The sequence below is a fragment of the Mauremys reevesii genome, linkage group 1 (assembly GCF_016161935.1).
Source record: "Mauremys reevesii isolate NIE-2019 linkage group 1, ASM1616193v1, whole genome shotgun sequence".
In the NCBI taxonomy this organism is placed as follows: Eukaryota; Metazoa; Chordata; order Testudines; family Geoemydidae; genus Mauremys; species Mauremys reevesii.
The window spans coordinates 16,440,412-16,456,477 of record NC_052623.1 but is presented as its reverse complement, the minus strand read 5'-3'; the positions used below and the strand labels follow the sequence as shown (position 1 = coordinate 16,456,477).

Below are 16,066 nucleotides of genomic sequence, written 5' to 3'. Positions count from 1 at the left end.
AGTACTTCCCCTGTGGCACATACTCCAAGCTCCGATAGGCTCCACGGGTCTGATGGCACAGCCTTGTGCTCCGCCCGGCCTTACAGCCGCAGATTGCTGCCGGCAGCCAGGTAGTGTCGGCACGGAGAGGAGACATTGGGGCACAGCGTCCCATGGAAGAACGCTTGTGATCCAAGGGCCTGAGGCTGGGTTGTAATAAAGTTGCTTGTGCTGTACAGGGCGGATCTTAGTACCTACACCAGCCAGTCCACTCCCAGTGCTGGGGAGACGTCAGCCACACACAGTGGTATCTAGCTGCTTTGATGAAGGGCAGGCCCTGGGCCAATAGTCTGAGCACAGGATTTAGGATTCCCCTGTAAACTCTGGCTGCTTGAGCTGCCCAGCTGCAAATTAGGGACGATAATTAACACTCATCTGTTTCTCAGTGGACGCCTGAGGCTCTCTGGGCTTCATAAAGCCCTTTGTCTCTGGAGAGTCTTATGCAGCAGCCCAATGTAGGTAGTTATTTTACAGCTCTGTGTCCCACTCAGGGTAAGTTCTGGCGTAGCCCGTGGCCGTATCAAGCCAGCTCCCCAGCACTTCACAGATTGTCCCATCAGCCTCTGCAGATTCATTAGAACGGGCTGGTAAGCATCTAGCCCTTCTGACGGTGAAGGAAACCTGGATGCAGTCCAAGGCCATGCTCTCTTGCTGAGTCTGCAAACAGCCTATGCAAACTGCCCCCATTCATCTCAAGGAGATGTTAACCCTGGATCCTACTGATTGGTATTGAAATGCATCCTTAACTATTTCAGTGCTGATCCTTTTAGCAGACACACACAGCCATTCTGGGACTGAGGGGACAGATTTGGAGCCTGAGCAAAGTGGGTGGAGCCTGAGCAAAGTACTGCCTGCCTCTTTCTTTTCTCTTTCTGAACCCTGACACCGAAAACATTCTATTGCTCTCTCATGTACCATGTGCTGGGTAATAACAGAATCACAGAAGTAGAGGCCTGGAAGGGACTTCTATAGATCATCGAGCCCAGTCCCCTCCACTCAAGACAGGACTAAGCAGTAACTAGACCATTCCTGTTCTTAAAAACCTCCAGTGACAGAGACTCCACAACATGCGAGGACTCCATGTTTTCTAACTGGCTCTTTACTAAGGCCTGGTCCACACTAGAGAGTTAGGTTGACATAAGGCAGCTTATGTCACCCTAACTCTGTAACCGTTTACACTACAATGTTGCTCCCACCAACGTAAGGCGCCCACTACACTGACCTACTAACTCCACCTGTGCGAGAGACATAGCGCTTAGGTCAATGTAATTAGGGCGACACAGCAGCCATGTTGACATGGGGCTGACAGCTGGCGCCAGAGACAAAATATGAACTAATAGCAGCTGTGAAACTGACAAGAATGTCAATTTCACGGCTGGTAGGTTCCCTGCTGTAAAATTGAGTCACAGCTCCGGCTATCAGCTCCAGCTGTGAGCCCGCACAGCTGTCAGTGCCCCACAATGCCCCACTTCAATCAGCACAAGTGCTCCTGGTGAGGATGCGCACCACCGGCAGAAGTAGGGTAGTTGTGGACACCAAAAGTCCATTTAGTTGCTGCAGTGGCTGTAGGTCAACCTAACTTAAGTCAACCGAATTTTGTAGTGTAGAGAAGCCCCTAAGAGAACTATTTACAGAGCTGCTGCAAATGCAGCTCGCATTCCAGCCATGTGCACACAGACTGACTTCCTGGTGCTGTGCTCCTCCCTCCAGGTTCCAGGTTGGTTGTTACAATTACTATGGTGGTGGGTCTGCTGCAGAAAGCTAAATAGAATAGACCCTGAGCTCATTAACGGTAAAAGCTGGTGCTGGACTGTCTGGTGTAGTTATTGAAAGTCCTACTTATGCACTGGACAGGACTTGAGCCTCTCTGAAAATCTTTCTGGATGCACTGCAGAACAATCTCACTGAGCCACTAGTCTACCAGCTCAGCAGCTGCTATGGTGCCAGCTGGTCAGTTCTTTCAAAGGCTACTCATGAAGCAGCTTTTGCAGCGCAGGCTTAGCCATTGGTGCATTCAAGGCTTCCAGAACAACCAATACCCTCTCCTGTGATTGCTGCCAGAAAAAAACCCCGGCGTGTTGTTATGCTGGGACAGGGGGTGGAGGAGGGAAATCCATCTCTGCGCTGGTTAACCACAATGGCCATTCCTCAAATATTAACTCAGTTGATTTCACGCTGCCTGGGAGGTGGGCGTGTGATCCACAGCTCCATGGAAAATGCTCCTTTCTTTTCCTCTTCTGTGTCAGTCTGGCTGCCAGGGCTGAGTGCCAGAAAGATGTCGGAGCCGAGAGCTGGGAAGGGCAGCTGTGGAACTGGAGAACCAGGGGTGGCCTATTGTGGCTTTGGAGGGGGCTGATGTTAGCGAGTGTAGGCAGAGTGAGCACAGAGAGGGATTATTTAGAGTGGCGCTAGGAGGAATGGGATGAAGCTGAATGAAGAGAAGGATTCTGTTCAGGTTCCTATACTGAGCCCATCCTGGGGTATCTGAGTGCCCGGCCTAGGCTGCAGAGCAGGGGAAGTGAAAGGTAAGAGACTGTGCAAGAGCCTCCCAAGGGCCAGGGACGGGAGCCCAGTCAAACCTCCAGGCTCAGGTGGAAGCCCCACAAGCCCAAGCTTCTCTCTGCTCATACAGCACTGAGCTAAATGCCATCAGCCTCCTGGAGGCTCCCAGACACTAACCACCCCCTTTCGGGGCTTGGGGCTGGGGAGCAAAACGAGAGCAGAACAGCAAGCAGCAAGCAGAGAGCAGAGCAGAGCAGAGCAGAGAGGGACAAGAGGGAGAAGAGAGAGAAAGAGAAAGAAAAAGACAAACAGGAGAAAGCTTTTCCAAAACAAAGCTTTTCCATGGCACTTTTCACAAGTAGATCTCCTCAAAGCAAATGTCATTATCCCAGGCGCAGATTACAGATGCCCAACAGCCACTTGCAGAGACAGTGTGGCCTGCCCAGGGTCAATGCAGCAGCCAGCCACAGCCCAATCCAGCTCTAGCCACTAAGCCACCCAGGGGGCCCTGGGCTGGGCCACACAGAGGGCCCTGGGAGGGAGCCCACATGGAGCCAGGGTGCAGAGCGGTTCCAGCCTGAGAGCCCAGCATTCTGCTTCCAAAGCTCGCTAGCGACCAGTAATAGTGCATCAGGACCTGAGCAGACATCTGCTGGAGGAGGCAGACTGCTGCTGAAGGAGCGGATGCCATCTGAGTCCTTCCAGAGAGCCAGTGAGTGGCTGAGGGAAGCAGGGTAGCGAGAGGCCAACTCAGCAGTCCAAAATCCAGCATTAAGTGATGTCACCTCATGCCTGCCCAGCTCTAGTGATCAGTGTGCCTCCTCAGCCATCAGTGTGCCCTCTTCTCCACTGAAGGGTGTCTCTGTCTCTGGGGGCTGGGGTGAACAGAGTATAGACAGTCACAGTATATCAGTGTTGAGTCCGCTGTCCTCTGCTGGATGGGCTGCTGTCTGGAATGTCTGCTGAATAGACCCTGCAGACCCTGCAATGCTAATGGTGATTCTCCTAATCACCCTCTAACTCAGCTCACGTGGGTAGTGGTGCTTTGGGATCTGCCTGCCACTTCCTGCCACTGGGGTATGCAGTATAGTAACCGGCTGTGTATGGCTGGTGTTTATTATTGTAGTATGTTATGTTTAAAGGGCAGTCTCTCTGGTCTGTCCATGGGTCTGTCCATACTGCAGCTGGGAGCTCTGCTAATTAAAGTTAAAAAGTGGATGTGTGGAGCCTGCTGCAGTGGGCTTGTGTTTGCTTGGCTTGGGTGGCCTAGCCCCCGGGCAGACAGCCCACACAGCCTCACAGCAGCAGACAAGCAGAGCTAAGCTCACTGGTGCGTGCCTGTCTAACTGTGCTGGGAATCACCCCTCCCAGCTGCAGCAGAGACATAAAAAATAAAAAAGAAAACCAGAAGAGAGAGAGAGAGGAAGGATATTTGCCCCTAGAGAGTCTTTGAAGAGAGAAGAACTCCACTCCCAACACCTCCAGCCACTGTGCTCACTAGCTGCTCACTGCACACTATCACACACAGCAGCTCTTTTGCAGCACACAGACACACTCTACAGCTGCATCACTCTACAGCAGGTTCAAGTTTCACCAAATAGCAAAACAACACTCAACAGGCAAAAGGCAAAGGGAAAACAAGGGCTCGATATTCCAGTCAGTGTCCCACCGGGCATCGCGTTTAAAAGGCTGCTGTGCCAGCTGCCTGTGAAGTTATAGCAGTGGAGACAGCGGATCCACGGCAAAGAGGAGAGGTGGGAATAAAAGGAGACTCATGTGAATGGAAAAGTCATTGGGTGCATCCTAGCTCAGCCATAAGATAATGGCTGGATGCAGGAATTGCTGGGTGAGGTTTTTCTGGCCTGGGCTAGGCAGGAGGTCAGACTAGATGAGCACAATTGGCAGGGCATCACAAAGGGCAGGGGGCAAGGGGGGCAAGGGGGGCCAGGGCCCCCCAGGCCCCCCCAGGGAGCCACACCACGGAGTTTTCGGGGGGGCTGGAGGTCCCTTCACTCGCTCGGGGGGTCCCAGAACTCGAGCCCCGGGCCCGGGCCTTTTCCGCTCCAGGTCCAGGGTGTGGTCGGCGGGGCGGGGGTGGGTCCCGCACCCGACCCCCTGAAGTGCCCCCCCCAGCGGCGGGGGGGGGGGTCTCTCCCCCGCCCCCCGCCGAAGTGCTGGGTCTTCAGCGGCAATTTGGGGGCGGGGGCCCCCCCGCCACCAAAAATCCCAGGCCCCCTGAATCCTCTGGGCGGCCCTGCAATCAATGAAGCTACGTCTGACAAGCGAGGAAGAAACACAATTGTGAGGCAAAGGAATGCGATTGTAAAGGAATGCGATTGTGAGAGGAATGCGATTGTAAGAAAGCAATAGTGTAATACAGGAAATACACTGAAGCTGCACATATCACAAGGATTTGACAGCCCCTTTCAAAGTTCCCCAGAACTTGCTGATTAGACTTGCTTGACATTTTTACAAATGAAGGGCTGGAGACTTGGCGGGAGGCTGGTTGCGAAATTGTTCTTTGCAAAAAAATGGCAGCTGTGTTTTGGTTTTTATTAAAATATTTGTGACTTTCATCAGCTTAAGTTTTACTGAAAAAAATCAAAATGTTTCACGTCTCAAAACCAGCAGTTTTAAAATGAAAAATATCCGTACTGTTTTCTATGTAAGCTTCGATTACAAAATGTGTAATAAAAACAAACAACTAACGGATGCTTCGGAGGCTTCGAAAAGCAAACGACACTGAGATGTTGAACTTCTGGAGAAACCTACACCACTATCCCGATATAACGCGGCCTGATATAACACGAATTCAGATATAACGCAGTAAAGCAGTGCTCCGGGGCGGGGGGAGGCTGCACACTCCGGTGGATCAAAGCACGTTCGATAGAACGCGGTTTCACCTATAACGCGGTAAGCTTTTTTGGCTCCCAAGGACAGCGTTATATCAGGGTAGAGGTGTAATTTCCTACAAGCTCTATTGCCGGGGACGCTTCCCCTTTAAGGCAGGCGGCTTCCCTGGGACCTGCTGGTTCTGCTGGTGCACTGGAACCTTTGCATGCTGGGATAGAGCCAACACAGGCGACATTAGCAGCGTCCTCTCCTCCTGGGCTGTGCTTCTTGCCAGATTGACATGTCACTGCAACAAGGGAACGGAGCACAGTCTTGGAAGCGGGAGCCAGCCCAAAGCTGGCGTACAGGTAGCTGTCTGGTTGCTATAAATCAGTGGGTCTCAAACTTTTGTCCTGGTGACCCCTTTCACACGGCAAACCTCTGAGTGCGACTCCCCCCCCCCCCGCCCTTATACATTAAAACTGCTTTTTAATATATTTAACACCATTATAAATGCTGGCTGCAAAGCAGGGGTTGGGGGGTGGAGGCTGACAGCTCACGACCCCCCCATGTAATAATCTTGTGACCCAGTTTGAGAACCCCTGCTACAAATTGAGGGTCTGCCAGCGGACACAGCAAATCAGCATCATTCAGCTCCCTGCCACAGCAGCGTTACTAGCAGTGACTTGCTCTTCTATCCGTTTATACCTACTGCCGAACTGTGGGCAATACAGTAAGACACCGACATTGCTCCTTAACTGGCTGTGTTGTCAGAGGGTCGGTCTCCTTTAGTGAGGCTGTTTGACTAGGCAGAGCTACAGACCGGTGCTGAGGCTGTTTAGTTTTTGTTTGGGAATTTTACACCTGGGTATTACGGTAAAACCTAGAGGGGATGAAGCCCCCTTTGTATGACGTGCTCTATATGCACATCTCCACCGTGCTGAGAGGCTTCAGCTGGAGTATCGTGCCCAGCTCTGGGTGCCACATTTCAGGGAAGATGTGGACAAAATGAAGAAAGTCCAGAGAAGAGAAACAAAAATGATTAAAGGTCTAGAAAACAAGACCTAGGAGGGAAGATAGAAAAAATTGGATTTCTTTAGTCTGGAGGAGAGAAGACTGAGAGGGGACATGTTAACAGTTTTCAAGGAGGATTGTTACAAGGAGGAGGGAGAAAAGCTGTTCTCCTTAACCGCTGAAGGTAGGACAAGAAGCAATGGGCTTAAATTGCAGCAAGGGAGGTTTAGGTTGGACATTAGAAAAAGCTTCCTAACTGTCAGAGTGGTTAAGCACTGGAATAAATTGCTGAGGGAGGTTGTGGAATCTCAGCCATTGGAAGTTTTTAACAAGAGGTTAGAGAAACCCCTGCCAGGAATGGTCTAGTTATTATGTAGTCCTGCCTTGAGTGCAGGGGACTGGACTAGATCACCTCTCTGGGTCGGGTCCCTTCCAGTCCTTAACACAGTTAGGACTCTATAGCAAGAGACACTCTGTGTGTTGAAGAGTTAAACCGTTGGTTCCCAAACTGTGGTACGTGTGTCACTGATGGCACGTGAGCTTGTTGGAAGTGATACACAGTACCTGAATGGTCTGTCCCCTTTAAAGGGTGGGGATCCAGCCAACCCCTTACCCATCACATGGCTCTGTACGTTTTTCGTCTTCCTCTGCAGCATTGGGCATGGGTCACTTGCAGGTTTAAACTGGTGTAAATGGTGGATTCTCAGTGTCTCTGCTGCTGGACCTTGCCCTTCTGAAGCAAAGAACATTCTTGATTCAAGTGATGAACGTGCCTTTCAGTTAGAAATTGTAAAGCTCCAGAGCTTGGCTGTCTTGAAGGCAAAATTCAGAAAAGCAGGACATGGTGATTTCTGGACTCAATATGCTGCCCAGTTTCAGAACAGCCAGAATCCAGCCATCTATCTTCTAACGATGTTCGGCTCAATGTACCTCTGTGAAGCTGGGTTTTCTACCATGAACTTCAGACAGATGAGCATCTTGACCAGGGCATGCGCCTTGCCCTGACCTCCTACAAACCCCTCCTCACAAAGCCTGCCAGAGTCATCCATGTCTCCTCTCCCATTAGAGATTGCCACAAACACAGGGAATAATGGTGAGTTGTAGACTTGGTTAGAAGATAGAAACACTAATACTTGTGTTGCAGTCAAGGTCTTTATTTATTGGCAGCCGAAATTATTTTTTTTTTTAAAAATGTCAGTCTTCTGCGCAAACGGCCTGCCTCGGGTCATAACGTTCTCCAGTCAGCCTGGATCCAGGTAGATCTAATTGAGTACCGCTGCCTTACCCTCACCCAATGCAACACTGATTCCTCCAGCATATTGTTCAGGTCAGAGTCACCCCATTAGGGGACTGCCCCAGCTATTCAGTCTCCCTTTGCTCTATTTCCCCCTGATAGACCAAACTCTGCTCTAAATGACACTGGTGCCAACCTAGTGTTGAAGTCAGTGAATAACTCCAGACTCAACACAGTCAGTGTAACTGAAATCAGACTCTGGCCCTCAGCCTAGTTCCTCCCCCTTGGCCATGGAAACGTCCTAGGAACGGCATCACGCCCTTTATGCTGTTCTTGTTCCCCAGCTGAGCCAGCTCCGGCGCACCCAGCAGCCTCTTTCTCTCCTTACAAGTTCCCTGCTCCCCTCCCACAGTGACTTTTGTTCCATTCCCCCCTCCTAGATCCTTAGACTCAATACGCAGCAGAGGAAGCCTGGCTGAGACGTGCCTTGGCAGCAGGCCATATTCCAGCTGGCTTTTCCAGGTGGTCCCTGCTTCTGGCTCCGATGGCGGTGGGTTTCCATCCCCCACCTCCTCCCAGGCCTTTGGATCGGGTGGGGTGCTCACGCTCTGCTCCGGCCCTTAGTCGTCCGGGTCGGGGCCGCACCGCCTTCGGAACTCCTGCCCGTGTTCGTGGATCCATTTGTTTGCCACTGTAAGAGAAGGGAGGCGACACACACTGAGAGGGGGCGGCGCTGGGCCTCCGGATGTGTTAACCAGGAGAGAGTCTCAGAGGGTGGAGGTGGAGGAGAAGCTCCCGCCTGCTGCTGGGGGATCACGCCCTGCAGCAGACAGGGAGCAGGGAGTGGTCAGGACTAAGAGCCAGGGGTTCGTTCTAGTCCCGGCTCAGACACTGACTCAAGTCAAGCATCCCAAATCGCCCAGGGCCAGATATTCAAAGGCTCTGCCCCACAGCAGGCTGAGCTGTTTTTGAAAATCTGGCCATTTATTTGGGTGACTCCATAAGGGCTGAAAATTCTGGCGTGAAGTGCTCCCTGCCTCAGTTTCCCCAGTTCTAAAATAGCGAGAGTAACAGAGATGCTAGGAAGGGATACGGCCCCTCCTGAGGTAGCCACCCACTGACTGAAGAGGCCAGAGGGAGAACTCCCCGATGAGCTGGTTATCTCCTAGGCCTTTCTTACCTCTTCTCCTGAAGCAGCTGGCTCTGGCCACTGCCAGATTGAGTGTAAAGCCACTAATGCTTGGAAAGCCCGAGGGGAGCCTCCAGCGGGAGGCGTCTCCCAAGGGCAAAGGGAGGGTGTGCGTTGCTGGATGAGCGCACGTCTGTACTGGGAGCAGCAGCGAATCCCAGAGCCTGAGGCAACAGACTGCGGCTCACGGGCTCGGGCTACAAAGGCCACATAGCCGCTGTGGCTCGGGCTCTGAAGTCTGGGGAGGCGGGTGGGCTTCGGAGCCCGAGCTCCAGCCTGAGGGGCTATTCTTAGGGCGGTAGCCCAAGCCGTGCGAGCCCCAGGCCACCGACGCGGGCCACTCGTTGCGTAGAGACACCGAGACGGATCGGTCTGGGAGGGAGCTGGCAGCGCAGCGCTCACTCCCTGGGCAGTGCCAAGCTGCTGCAGCGGCAGGTGCTGGGGAACCCGGCAGGCGACGCGCTCAGCGGCTGGAGAAAGCAGAGCTGGAGCTCTGGACTGCTCCCTAACCGGAACGCACGGCCCGTAGGATGGGAAGGAACCTGCTGGGTCATGGTCCCCTGCTAGCGCAGGCAGCCCCGGCACCTCCTCCCCGTCAGAAACTGCTCCAGACTAAGGGTATGGCTACACTTGCGAGTTGCAGCGCTGGTGGAGGCTTTCCAGCGCTGCAATTAGTAAGTGGCCACACCTGCAGGGCACTTCCAGCGCTGCAACTCCCTGGCTGCAGCGCTGGCCGTACACCTCACTCAGCATGGGGAATAAGGATTCCAGCGCTGGTGCTGCAGCGCTGGTCATCAAGTGTGGCCACACACCAGCGCTGTGACTGGCCTCCAGGGTATAAGGGTGTATCCCAGAATGCTTTAAACTAAATTACTCCCTTTGTTTTGTTATGCAGCCTCTCTTTGTTTTGTTGTGAACCTCCGGAGCTCCATTGCTACCGGAGCTGCTCTACCGGAGCTGCTTATCGGCTCCTGTTTGCTGTGATCAATCTGTGAACAATCAAATGAGATCCTCCTCCCTGCGTGATTCACAGGGGTTGAGTGTTTGCATTTTGCTTGACCAGCAGTGAGAAAAGGAGTCATTCACAGGGGTCGAGTGTTTGCTTTGCTTGAGAGAAACGGGGGGAGGGGGCAGAGGGGGGAAAGAGAGTATGTTGGATGCAGGCTGTTTGCAGTTAACAGTAAGGGGGTGGGAAAATTTTCTGATTTTGCACAGTGTCAGTTCCAAAAATCCACTCTCTCTTTCCCCCCCCGGTCCCTGTCACACTGCCCCACACCCCCCTTTTTTGAAAAGCACGTTGCTGCCACTTGAATGCTGGGATAGCTGCCCATAATTCATCACTCCCAACAGCGCTGCAAATGCTGCAAATGTGGCCACACTGCAGCGCTGGTAGCTGTGAGTGTGGCCACACACCAGCGCTGGCCCTGCACAGCTGGACGACCAGCGCTGCAACTACCAGCACTGCAGATTTGTAAGTGTAGCCATACCCTAAGGGAAGGTCCAGAGCAGGCTGAACTGAAGCCGGAGCAGGCTCCAGGCTGGGGCGCCAGGAAGATGTGGGCCCCAACCTCCGGGCTGGCCGCCATCTTCACAGGGAGGGAGCTAGTTCGGCTTTTACTCACACCCCCAGACTAGCTTTATTTTTGATGCCTCCCTCCCGCTTTGAAGGATACTCGTTACTATGGCAACAGGAACTGTCCCAGGCCTGGGCAGAGCCACAGGCTCGCATGAGGAGAAGCAGTAACCCCTGATGCTTTCCTAGCACGTGCCATTGGGCCACTGCCAAGCACTGAATGAATCAGGCATGAACCCTCAGCCAGCCCCTCTGTCCCAGGGCAGGATTAGCTCTGCAGCTGGGGAAACTGAGGTACAGAGGGGAGGTGAAGGGACTCATCCAAGGTCACGGACACAGCGGGGACTAGACCCCCAGGAGTCCTGACTCCCCTCTGTTCTAACCACTAGACATTGCTGCCAACTGGCATATAGGTCATTTCTGTGATTGTTTGCAGCTGAAACCATCCCACTTTTGCATGAGATGTAAAATGTGCATGTTAGACACCACCCACCGGCAGGGCTGATTCCCCATTGGCCTGAGCACCTGGTGATGCTCTGCTTCAGACAGCCTCGGTCCATTCTGAACAAGAGCGAATACTGCCCAGTGGGAGCATCCAATCACAGCTCAATGCTGACAGTCAGCTGAGCGCTGGCCGTGACTGGCAGACACGGTAAACGCAGCCAGGCGGCATTCTAGACGCACGCCTGCAGCTTGGGCCAAAGGCCACCCGTGGGAGTCAGAGGAACTGTGTGCTAGTCTTGGTGGTGCATTCATGTTACATGGGTCCCTGTACAATTCATGTCGCTGCTCTGTGCCTCAGTTTCCCCACCTGTAAAATGGGGATGAGGCCCTCCTTTGTAAAGTGCTTTAAAATCCAAGAACATTACCTTTGCTGGGTTTATTTCAATGTGAGCTCTGTGTGTTGTGAGCCTCCCAGCTCTCAAAAGCTAAGCAGGGCCAGGTTGGCTTAATACATGTATGGGAGACCTCCCTATGTAGCTAGAGCAGAGATGTGGCAATCCAGTAGGTGGTGCTCTGGTGCTAGAGGCACATTGTCTTCCTGGAGGTTTTGGCTATTGGAGGAAACGTAAAACTAAGGTTCTGAGCACTTCTGGGTGTTAAATGGTCTCAGGTCACTTTTCACAAGCGTCAGGGCGTGCTGGCCAAATTCTACTTTACACCGTGATTCCCTAAATTCTCCCCATAGTGTCAGTCAGACACAGTATTCTCCGCATCCTCTCCTAAACTGTCATGCAGCACTGCAGTGAACAGTTAAACAGCTGCCAGGCTTCACCCCAGAGGTGGCCGCATTTCAGAAGGGGTGACATGATGTTTAAGTATCCCGCACCTGGACATCATTTTTTTGCAAAGTGCCTGGAACTCCTGTTGCAGAGGATTATTAGTGATTTGAAGGTGTCTCTGCCTGGTCCCTCTGCCCTGTGGCTATTTTGGCATTGCAGCACCATCTCATCCCTACTTCCTGCCTGTACTAGCATGCCCACCCTGGGCAGACAGGGTGACTAGCTTGATGCCCTCTGCCAGGCCATCCTTTGCCAGCGTTCCACTGCACCAGGGTTTCAAATAACAGAGCCCCTGACCCGGGAGGCTAGCGGGCTGTGCATTGTGATGCTCTCCGGCGTCTCTTACCCCATTTGTCTCCCGCGAGCACTGGGCAGCCGGCGTGGAGGGTGTCCCCGTTCCCGGCTCCGTTCCTGTGAAGGTTCCACCAAAACAGAGCTGCATTCTGGAAACGAGACAAGACGCGTGATGGATGGGGGTGCTCCCTCGGCAGCACGTGGCGCCCACTGGGGAGCGCGTCACAGGTGCTGTCGCTGCTCATCCACAGCGGATCGGAGTCTGTTGCAGTCCCTTCTTGGGAGGTGTAGCGCGAGCTGTAGCGGTTAATGCTTTTAGCTCTGGCATTCCCCAGTTCCGTCTCCCAGCATGGCAGCTGTCCCACATCCAACCGCGCACTGAAATGACCTGTTTGTGCCCGTGGTGCCCAAGGTACACGCTAGTTTCATTGCTCGGGAAGAAAAGTTGATGGAGGAGCAGTTTGTTGTATACACACCCTTGTTATTCAGCCTTCTCCCAGCCTGCCCATTAAACTGGAGGGGACCGAGACAATCGCTTTGCAAAGGCTGCAAACTGCTACGGCTGCTTAGCACTCCCTGGGGAAGGAGACTCCACTGCCCAATGGGGCAACGGCTGTCTTGTGGCTAAAGCACTGAACCGTGGGTCGGGAGACCTGGCTTCTGTTCCTGGCTTGGCCACTCCCAACAGTGTAAAGGGGCTTTCGGGGCCCATGTGTCAGTGAGCCGCTGACCCACTGCGAATCTTCTGCATAAAGAGCTGGAGAGACTATATTGCTGGAGCTCATGCTGGAAAAAACTCCCACTCACCTTGACCACAGGCACGCTGAGGTTTGCATAGATAAAGGCAGTGGATCCTCCGGCATCTACTGAGCTCAGCTGGAAAACAAGGGCAGCGCTCACTGTCACACTGTGTGTTTACAAAGCCTCTTTCACAGGGGGCCCTTTACTGAGGAGGCTGCTTTTCACGTGGGGAAACTGAGGCACAGAGCGACACTTCGATTTGCTTGAGGTCACATGGCCTTCAAGGCCCTGCACAATTCTGCCCCTCCCTGCTTGTCTGTTCTTGTCTTTTATCACCTTGCTGCCTTGCGCTGCCAATGCTGCCTTTAAGCCAATTTGTTGGCTTCTCTCACAGACGGCTCTGTATTTTTTTAACACCGCCTGGAATGTCCTACCTGAGCTAACTCATACCCTGGTGCACATAATTAACACCCGCAAGGGCAGAGCTAGGCTGGTGTTAGCTACTGACTGGCTCATTGTATCAACCCTGTGCCGAGGTTCTGTAGAATCTGAGCTTTGAAACCGTATGTCTAGCCCTAGTGATAGGGAAGAAAACCTCCTGCCTGTGACTTGATGGGGGGCTGTAACCCAGAGCTCAGAGAGGTGTGGACTGCCTTAATCCATCTCAATTGGGTGTTAACCCTGAACCCTATTGACATCCTGAAACATTCTTAACTCTTTCACTGCTGATCCTTTTAATCAAAAACATCCAGCTGGTCTGGGATTGCGGATAGAGCTTGTATAGCGTACGTTCACTCCTAGTCCAAGCCCTGCAGCTGGGAATAGAAACCAGGAGGCTCCCTGCTCTAACCACTAGCCCACAACACATCTCATTGCCTGACAGGGTTCCAGCTTAGCGTGATGGAGGCTCCCTGCGGATGGTATGCCCAGCCATCTTTTATCCACCCTTCACACGCACTAAGAAACAAAAGCCTGTCCAGGCCCCAGCTGGCAAGGAATACTCACATAGATCATGACTGTGGCCAGTCTGTTACCCGACTTCATTCTGTAAAGGGGGCTCTTTCTCGACTGCATCAAAAGAGAACAGTTGTTCATTCACGGACCCAGCACTGCTGCACTATTCATAACAGAGCTTAATGTTACCAGTGCTATGGGACATGGCCTTGTGCTCAAAGGAAGCAGTTCAGGCCAAAAGCACGATCTACCTTAATGAGATCCACAGTGCCCAGTTGCCTGCAATCAGAAATTAGAAATTAACAACAGGACAGACCAATGGACAAGGTCACCTATGCCACACATTTGCATCTGCCACCTCAGGGCCGATAAGCAAATAATCTTGTAGCAGATTCCTAAACATGGCTGCTATTCGAAGCATATGCACTGGCTTCTTCTATATTTACCATCCCTTACATCAAGGCCTGCAAGTCTTTACTACGATGGAAACAATGAACACAGGGCAGATTCTGATCTAAGTTACACACACGTTAATCAGGAGTCACTCTACTGAAATCAGCCGTCACCCAGGTGTAAACAGGGGGAAGGGAGAGCAGAACCCAGCTTATTGCATAATACAGTAACTCCTCACTTAAGGTTGTCCCACTTAATGTTGTTTCGTTGTTATGTTGCTGATCAATTAGGGAACATGCGCGTTTAAAGTTGCGCAGTGCTCCGTTATAATGACGTTTGGCAGCCGCCTGCTTTGTCCACTGCTTGCAGGAAGAGCAGCCCGTTGGAGCTAGCTGGTGGGGGCTTGGAACCAGGGTGGACCGGCAGCCCCCCATCAGCTCCCCACTGCCCTAAATTCCCTGTGCTGCAGCCACCCAGCAGGCTAGCAATTGCCAGCAGTTCAGCTGTCCCTCCTCCTACTGCCATGTGCTGCTCCTGCCCTCTGCCTTGGAGCTGCTCCCAGGAGCCTTCTGCTTGCTGTGCGGGGGGGCTAAAGTCAGAGTGTCCCCCTCCCCCCTACTCCTGTCCCCCACTTACCCCTTCTCCATAGAGCAGGATGAGATGCAACAGGGCTCAGGAAGGAGGGAGCATGCTGGCAGCAGCTGCCTCTCAACTGCTGGACTTAAAGGGGCAATGCACATCTGTCTCTCTCATGCACGGTGTGTGTCTCTGCCTCCCCCTGCCATGCTGTCTCCCCTCCCTCCATTTGTGCTGCCTTGTAGAGTGTGAGGCTACATTAACAACAATGTGTTAATCCTTGAGGGCTCTGCCAAATGCTAGTTTGTCATTGAATGGTAAGGCATTCCCTTACTGGGGAAATATCCCACCCTCTTCCACCCTCTGATTTCACCATCTTTGCTGTGTACAGCATTTATGTTTAAAACTTATACGGTGTGTGTATATATATATATATAAAATATAGTTTTTTTCTGGTGAAAGAAATTTCTCTGGAACCTACCCCCCCCACACACATTAATTCTTATGGGGAAATTGGATTCGCTTAACATCATTTCGCTTAAAGTCGCATTTTTCAGGAACAGAACTACAATGTTAAGGGAGGAGTTATTGTACGTGTAGAACTGGCTTTAAAATACCAATTATTTTTCACTGGAAATGTGAAATTTTTTCATTCTTTCAAAATGTCCCATGGAAATGTTTTGCGTTTTCATTGAAATATCCCAAACCGGGAGACTTTCCAGTAAAACGTTTCCATTTAAAAATGCTGATTTTTTTTAACCCCAAACCAAAGATTTGTTTTACTGAAATAAAATTTCCATTTCCATTTTTTCAACAAAAAGCCTGAAAACGTCAACCAAAAAATGTGCCAGTGATTTTTTTCATTGTGGTTGAAAAGCCTGTTTTCATCAAACAAAGGTTTCAGTGAAAACACGTCACCCAGCTGTAATTATGTGACAAAACGCCCTTCTGGCCGGCTATGCTGTGGCTGGCAGATTCATTCACAGGAGCAAGGGCAATTAGAATATGTTACAGGGCCCCATGGACAATTCCAGCCCCAAGGCACCGCTGATTACAGATGAGTTGGGCGTTGGTGCCTCTTTGGGCATCTTCTCTGTTGTAGAGAGACAACAGCCCTGGGAGTTCCGGTCAGGTGGAAAGGATCAAGCAAAAGAATCCTGTGACAAATGAAAGTGGGTGGGGGGGGTTGCTCCCTTTTTTGGACCCAGCCAGCCAGTTAGCTATAAAATCCCTCTTCGTCGCTGTTCTCTACTTGCTTTACTTGTAAAGGGTTATAAAGTCTTACCATGCATAGGTAAAAGGAAGGGAGTGGGCACCTGGCCAAAAGAGCCAGCGGGAAGGTTAGAACTTTTTAAAATTGAGGAAAAAACTTTCCCTTTGTCTGTCTGTGTTGTTTTCCAGAGATGGGGGACAGAGCAGCGATGCTGTAAAAAGCTTTGGAT

At 51.9% G+C, this 16,066-nt stretch overlaps 1 protein-coding gene across 2 annotated transcripts in view; it reads right to left on the bottom strand.

Moving 5' to 3' along the window:
• Positions 1 to 7,401: 7,401 nt before the first annotated feature.
• The window catches only part of P4HA3 (prolyl 4-hydroxylase subunit alpha 3), a 37,277-nt gene continuing 28,612 nt past the window's right edge, over positions 7,402 to 16,066 (bottom strand). Inside the window, exons 10-14 of one of the 2 annotated variants that reach the window (XR_005585829.1) lie at positions 13,707 to 13,769; positions 12,768 to 12,836; positions 12,013 to 12,109; positions 11,253 to 11,438; positions 7,402 to 8,312 (exon numbers count right to left, since the gene is read on the bottom strand). Coding sequence is in view for 1 of the 2 variants with exons in the window: in XM_039493071.1 (XP_039349005.1) it covers positions 8,242 to 8,312; positions 12,013 to 12,109; positions 12,768 to 12,836; positions 13,707 to 13,769 (300 nt within the window). In the remaining variant the exon portion in view is untranslated. The remainder of the gene's footprint in view (positions 8,313 to 11,252; positions 11,439 to 12,012; positions 12,110 to 12,767; positions 12,837 to 13,706; positions 13,770 to 16,066) is intronic. The other variant, XM_039493071.1, reaches the window with a different exon arrangement.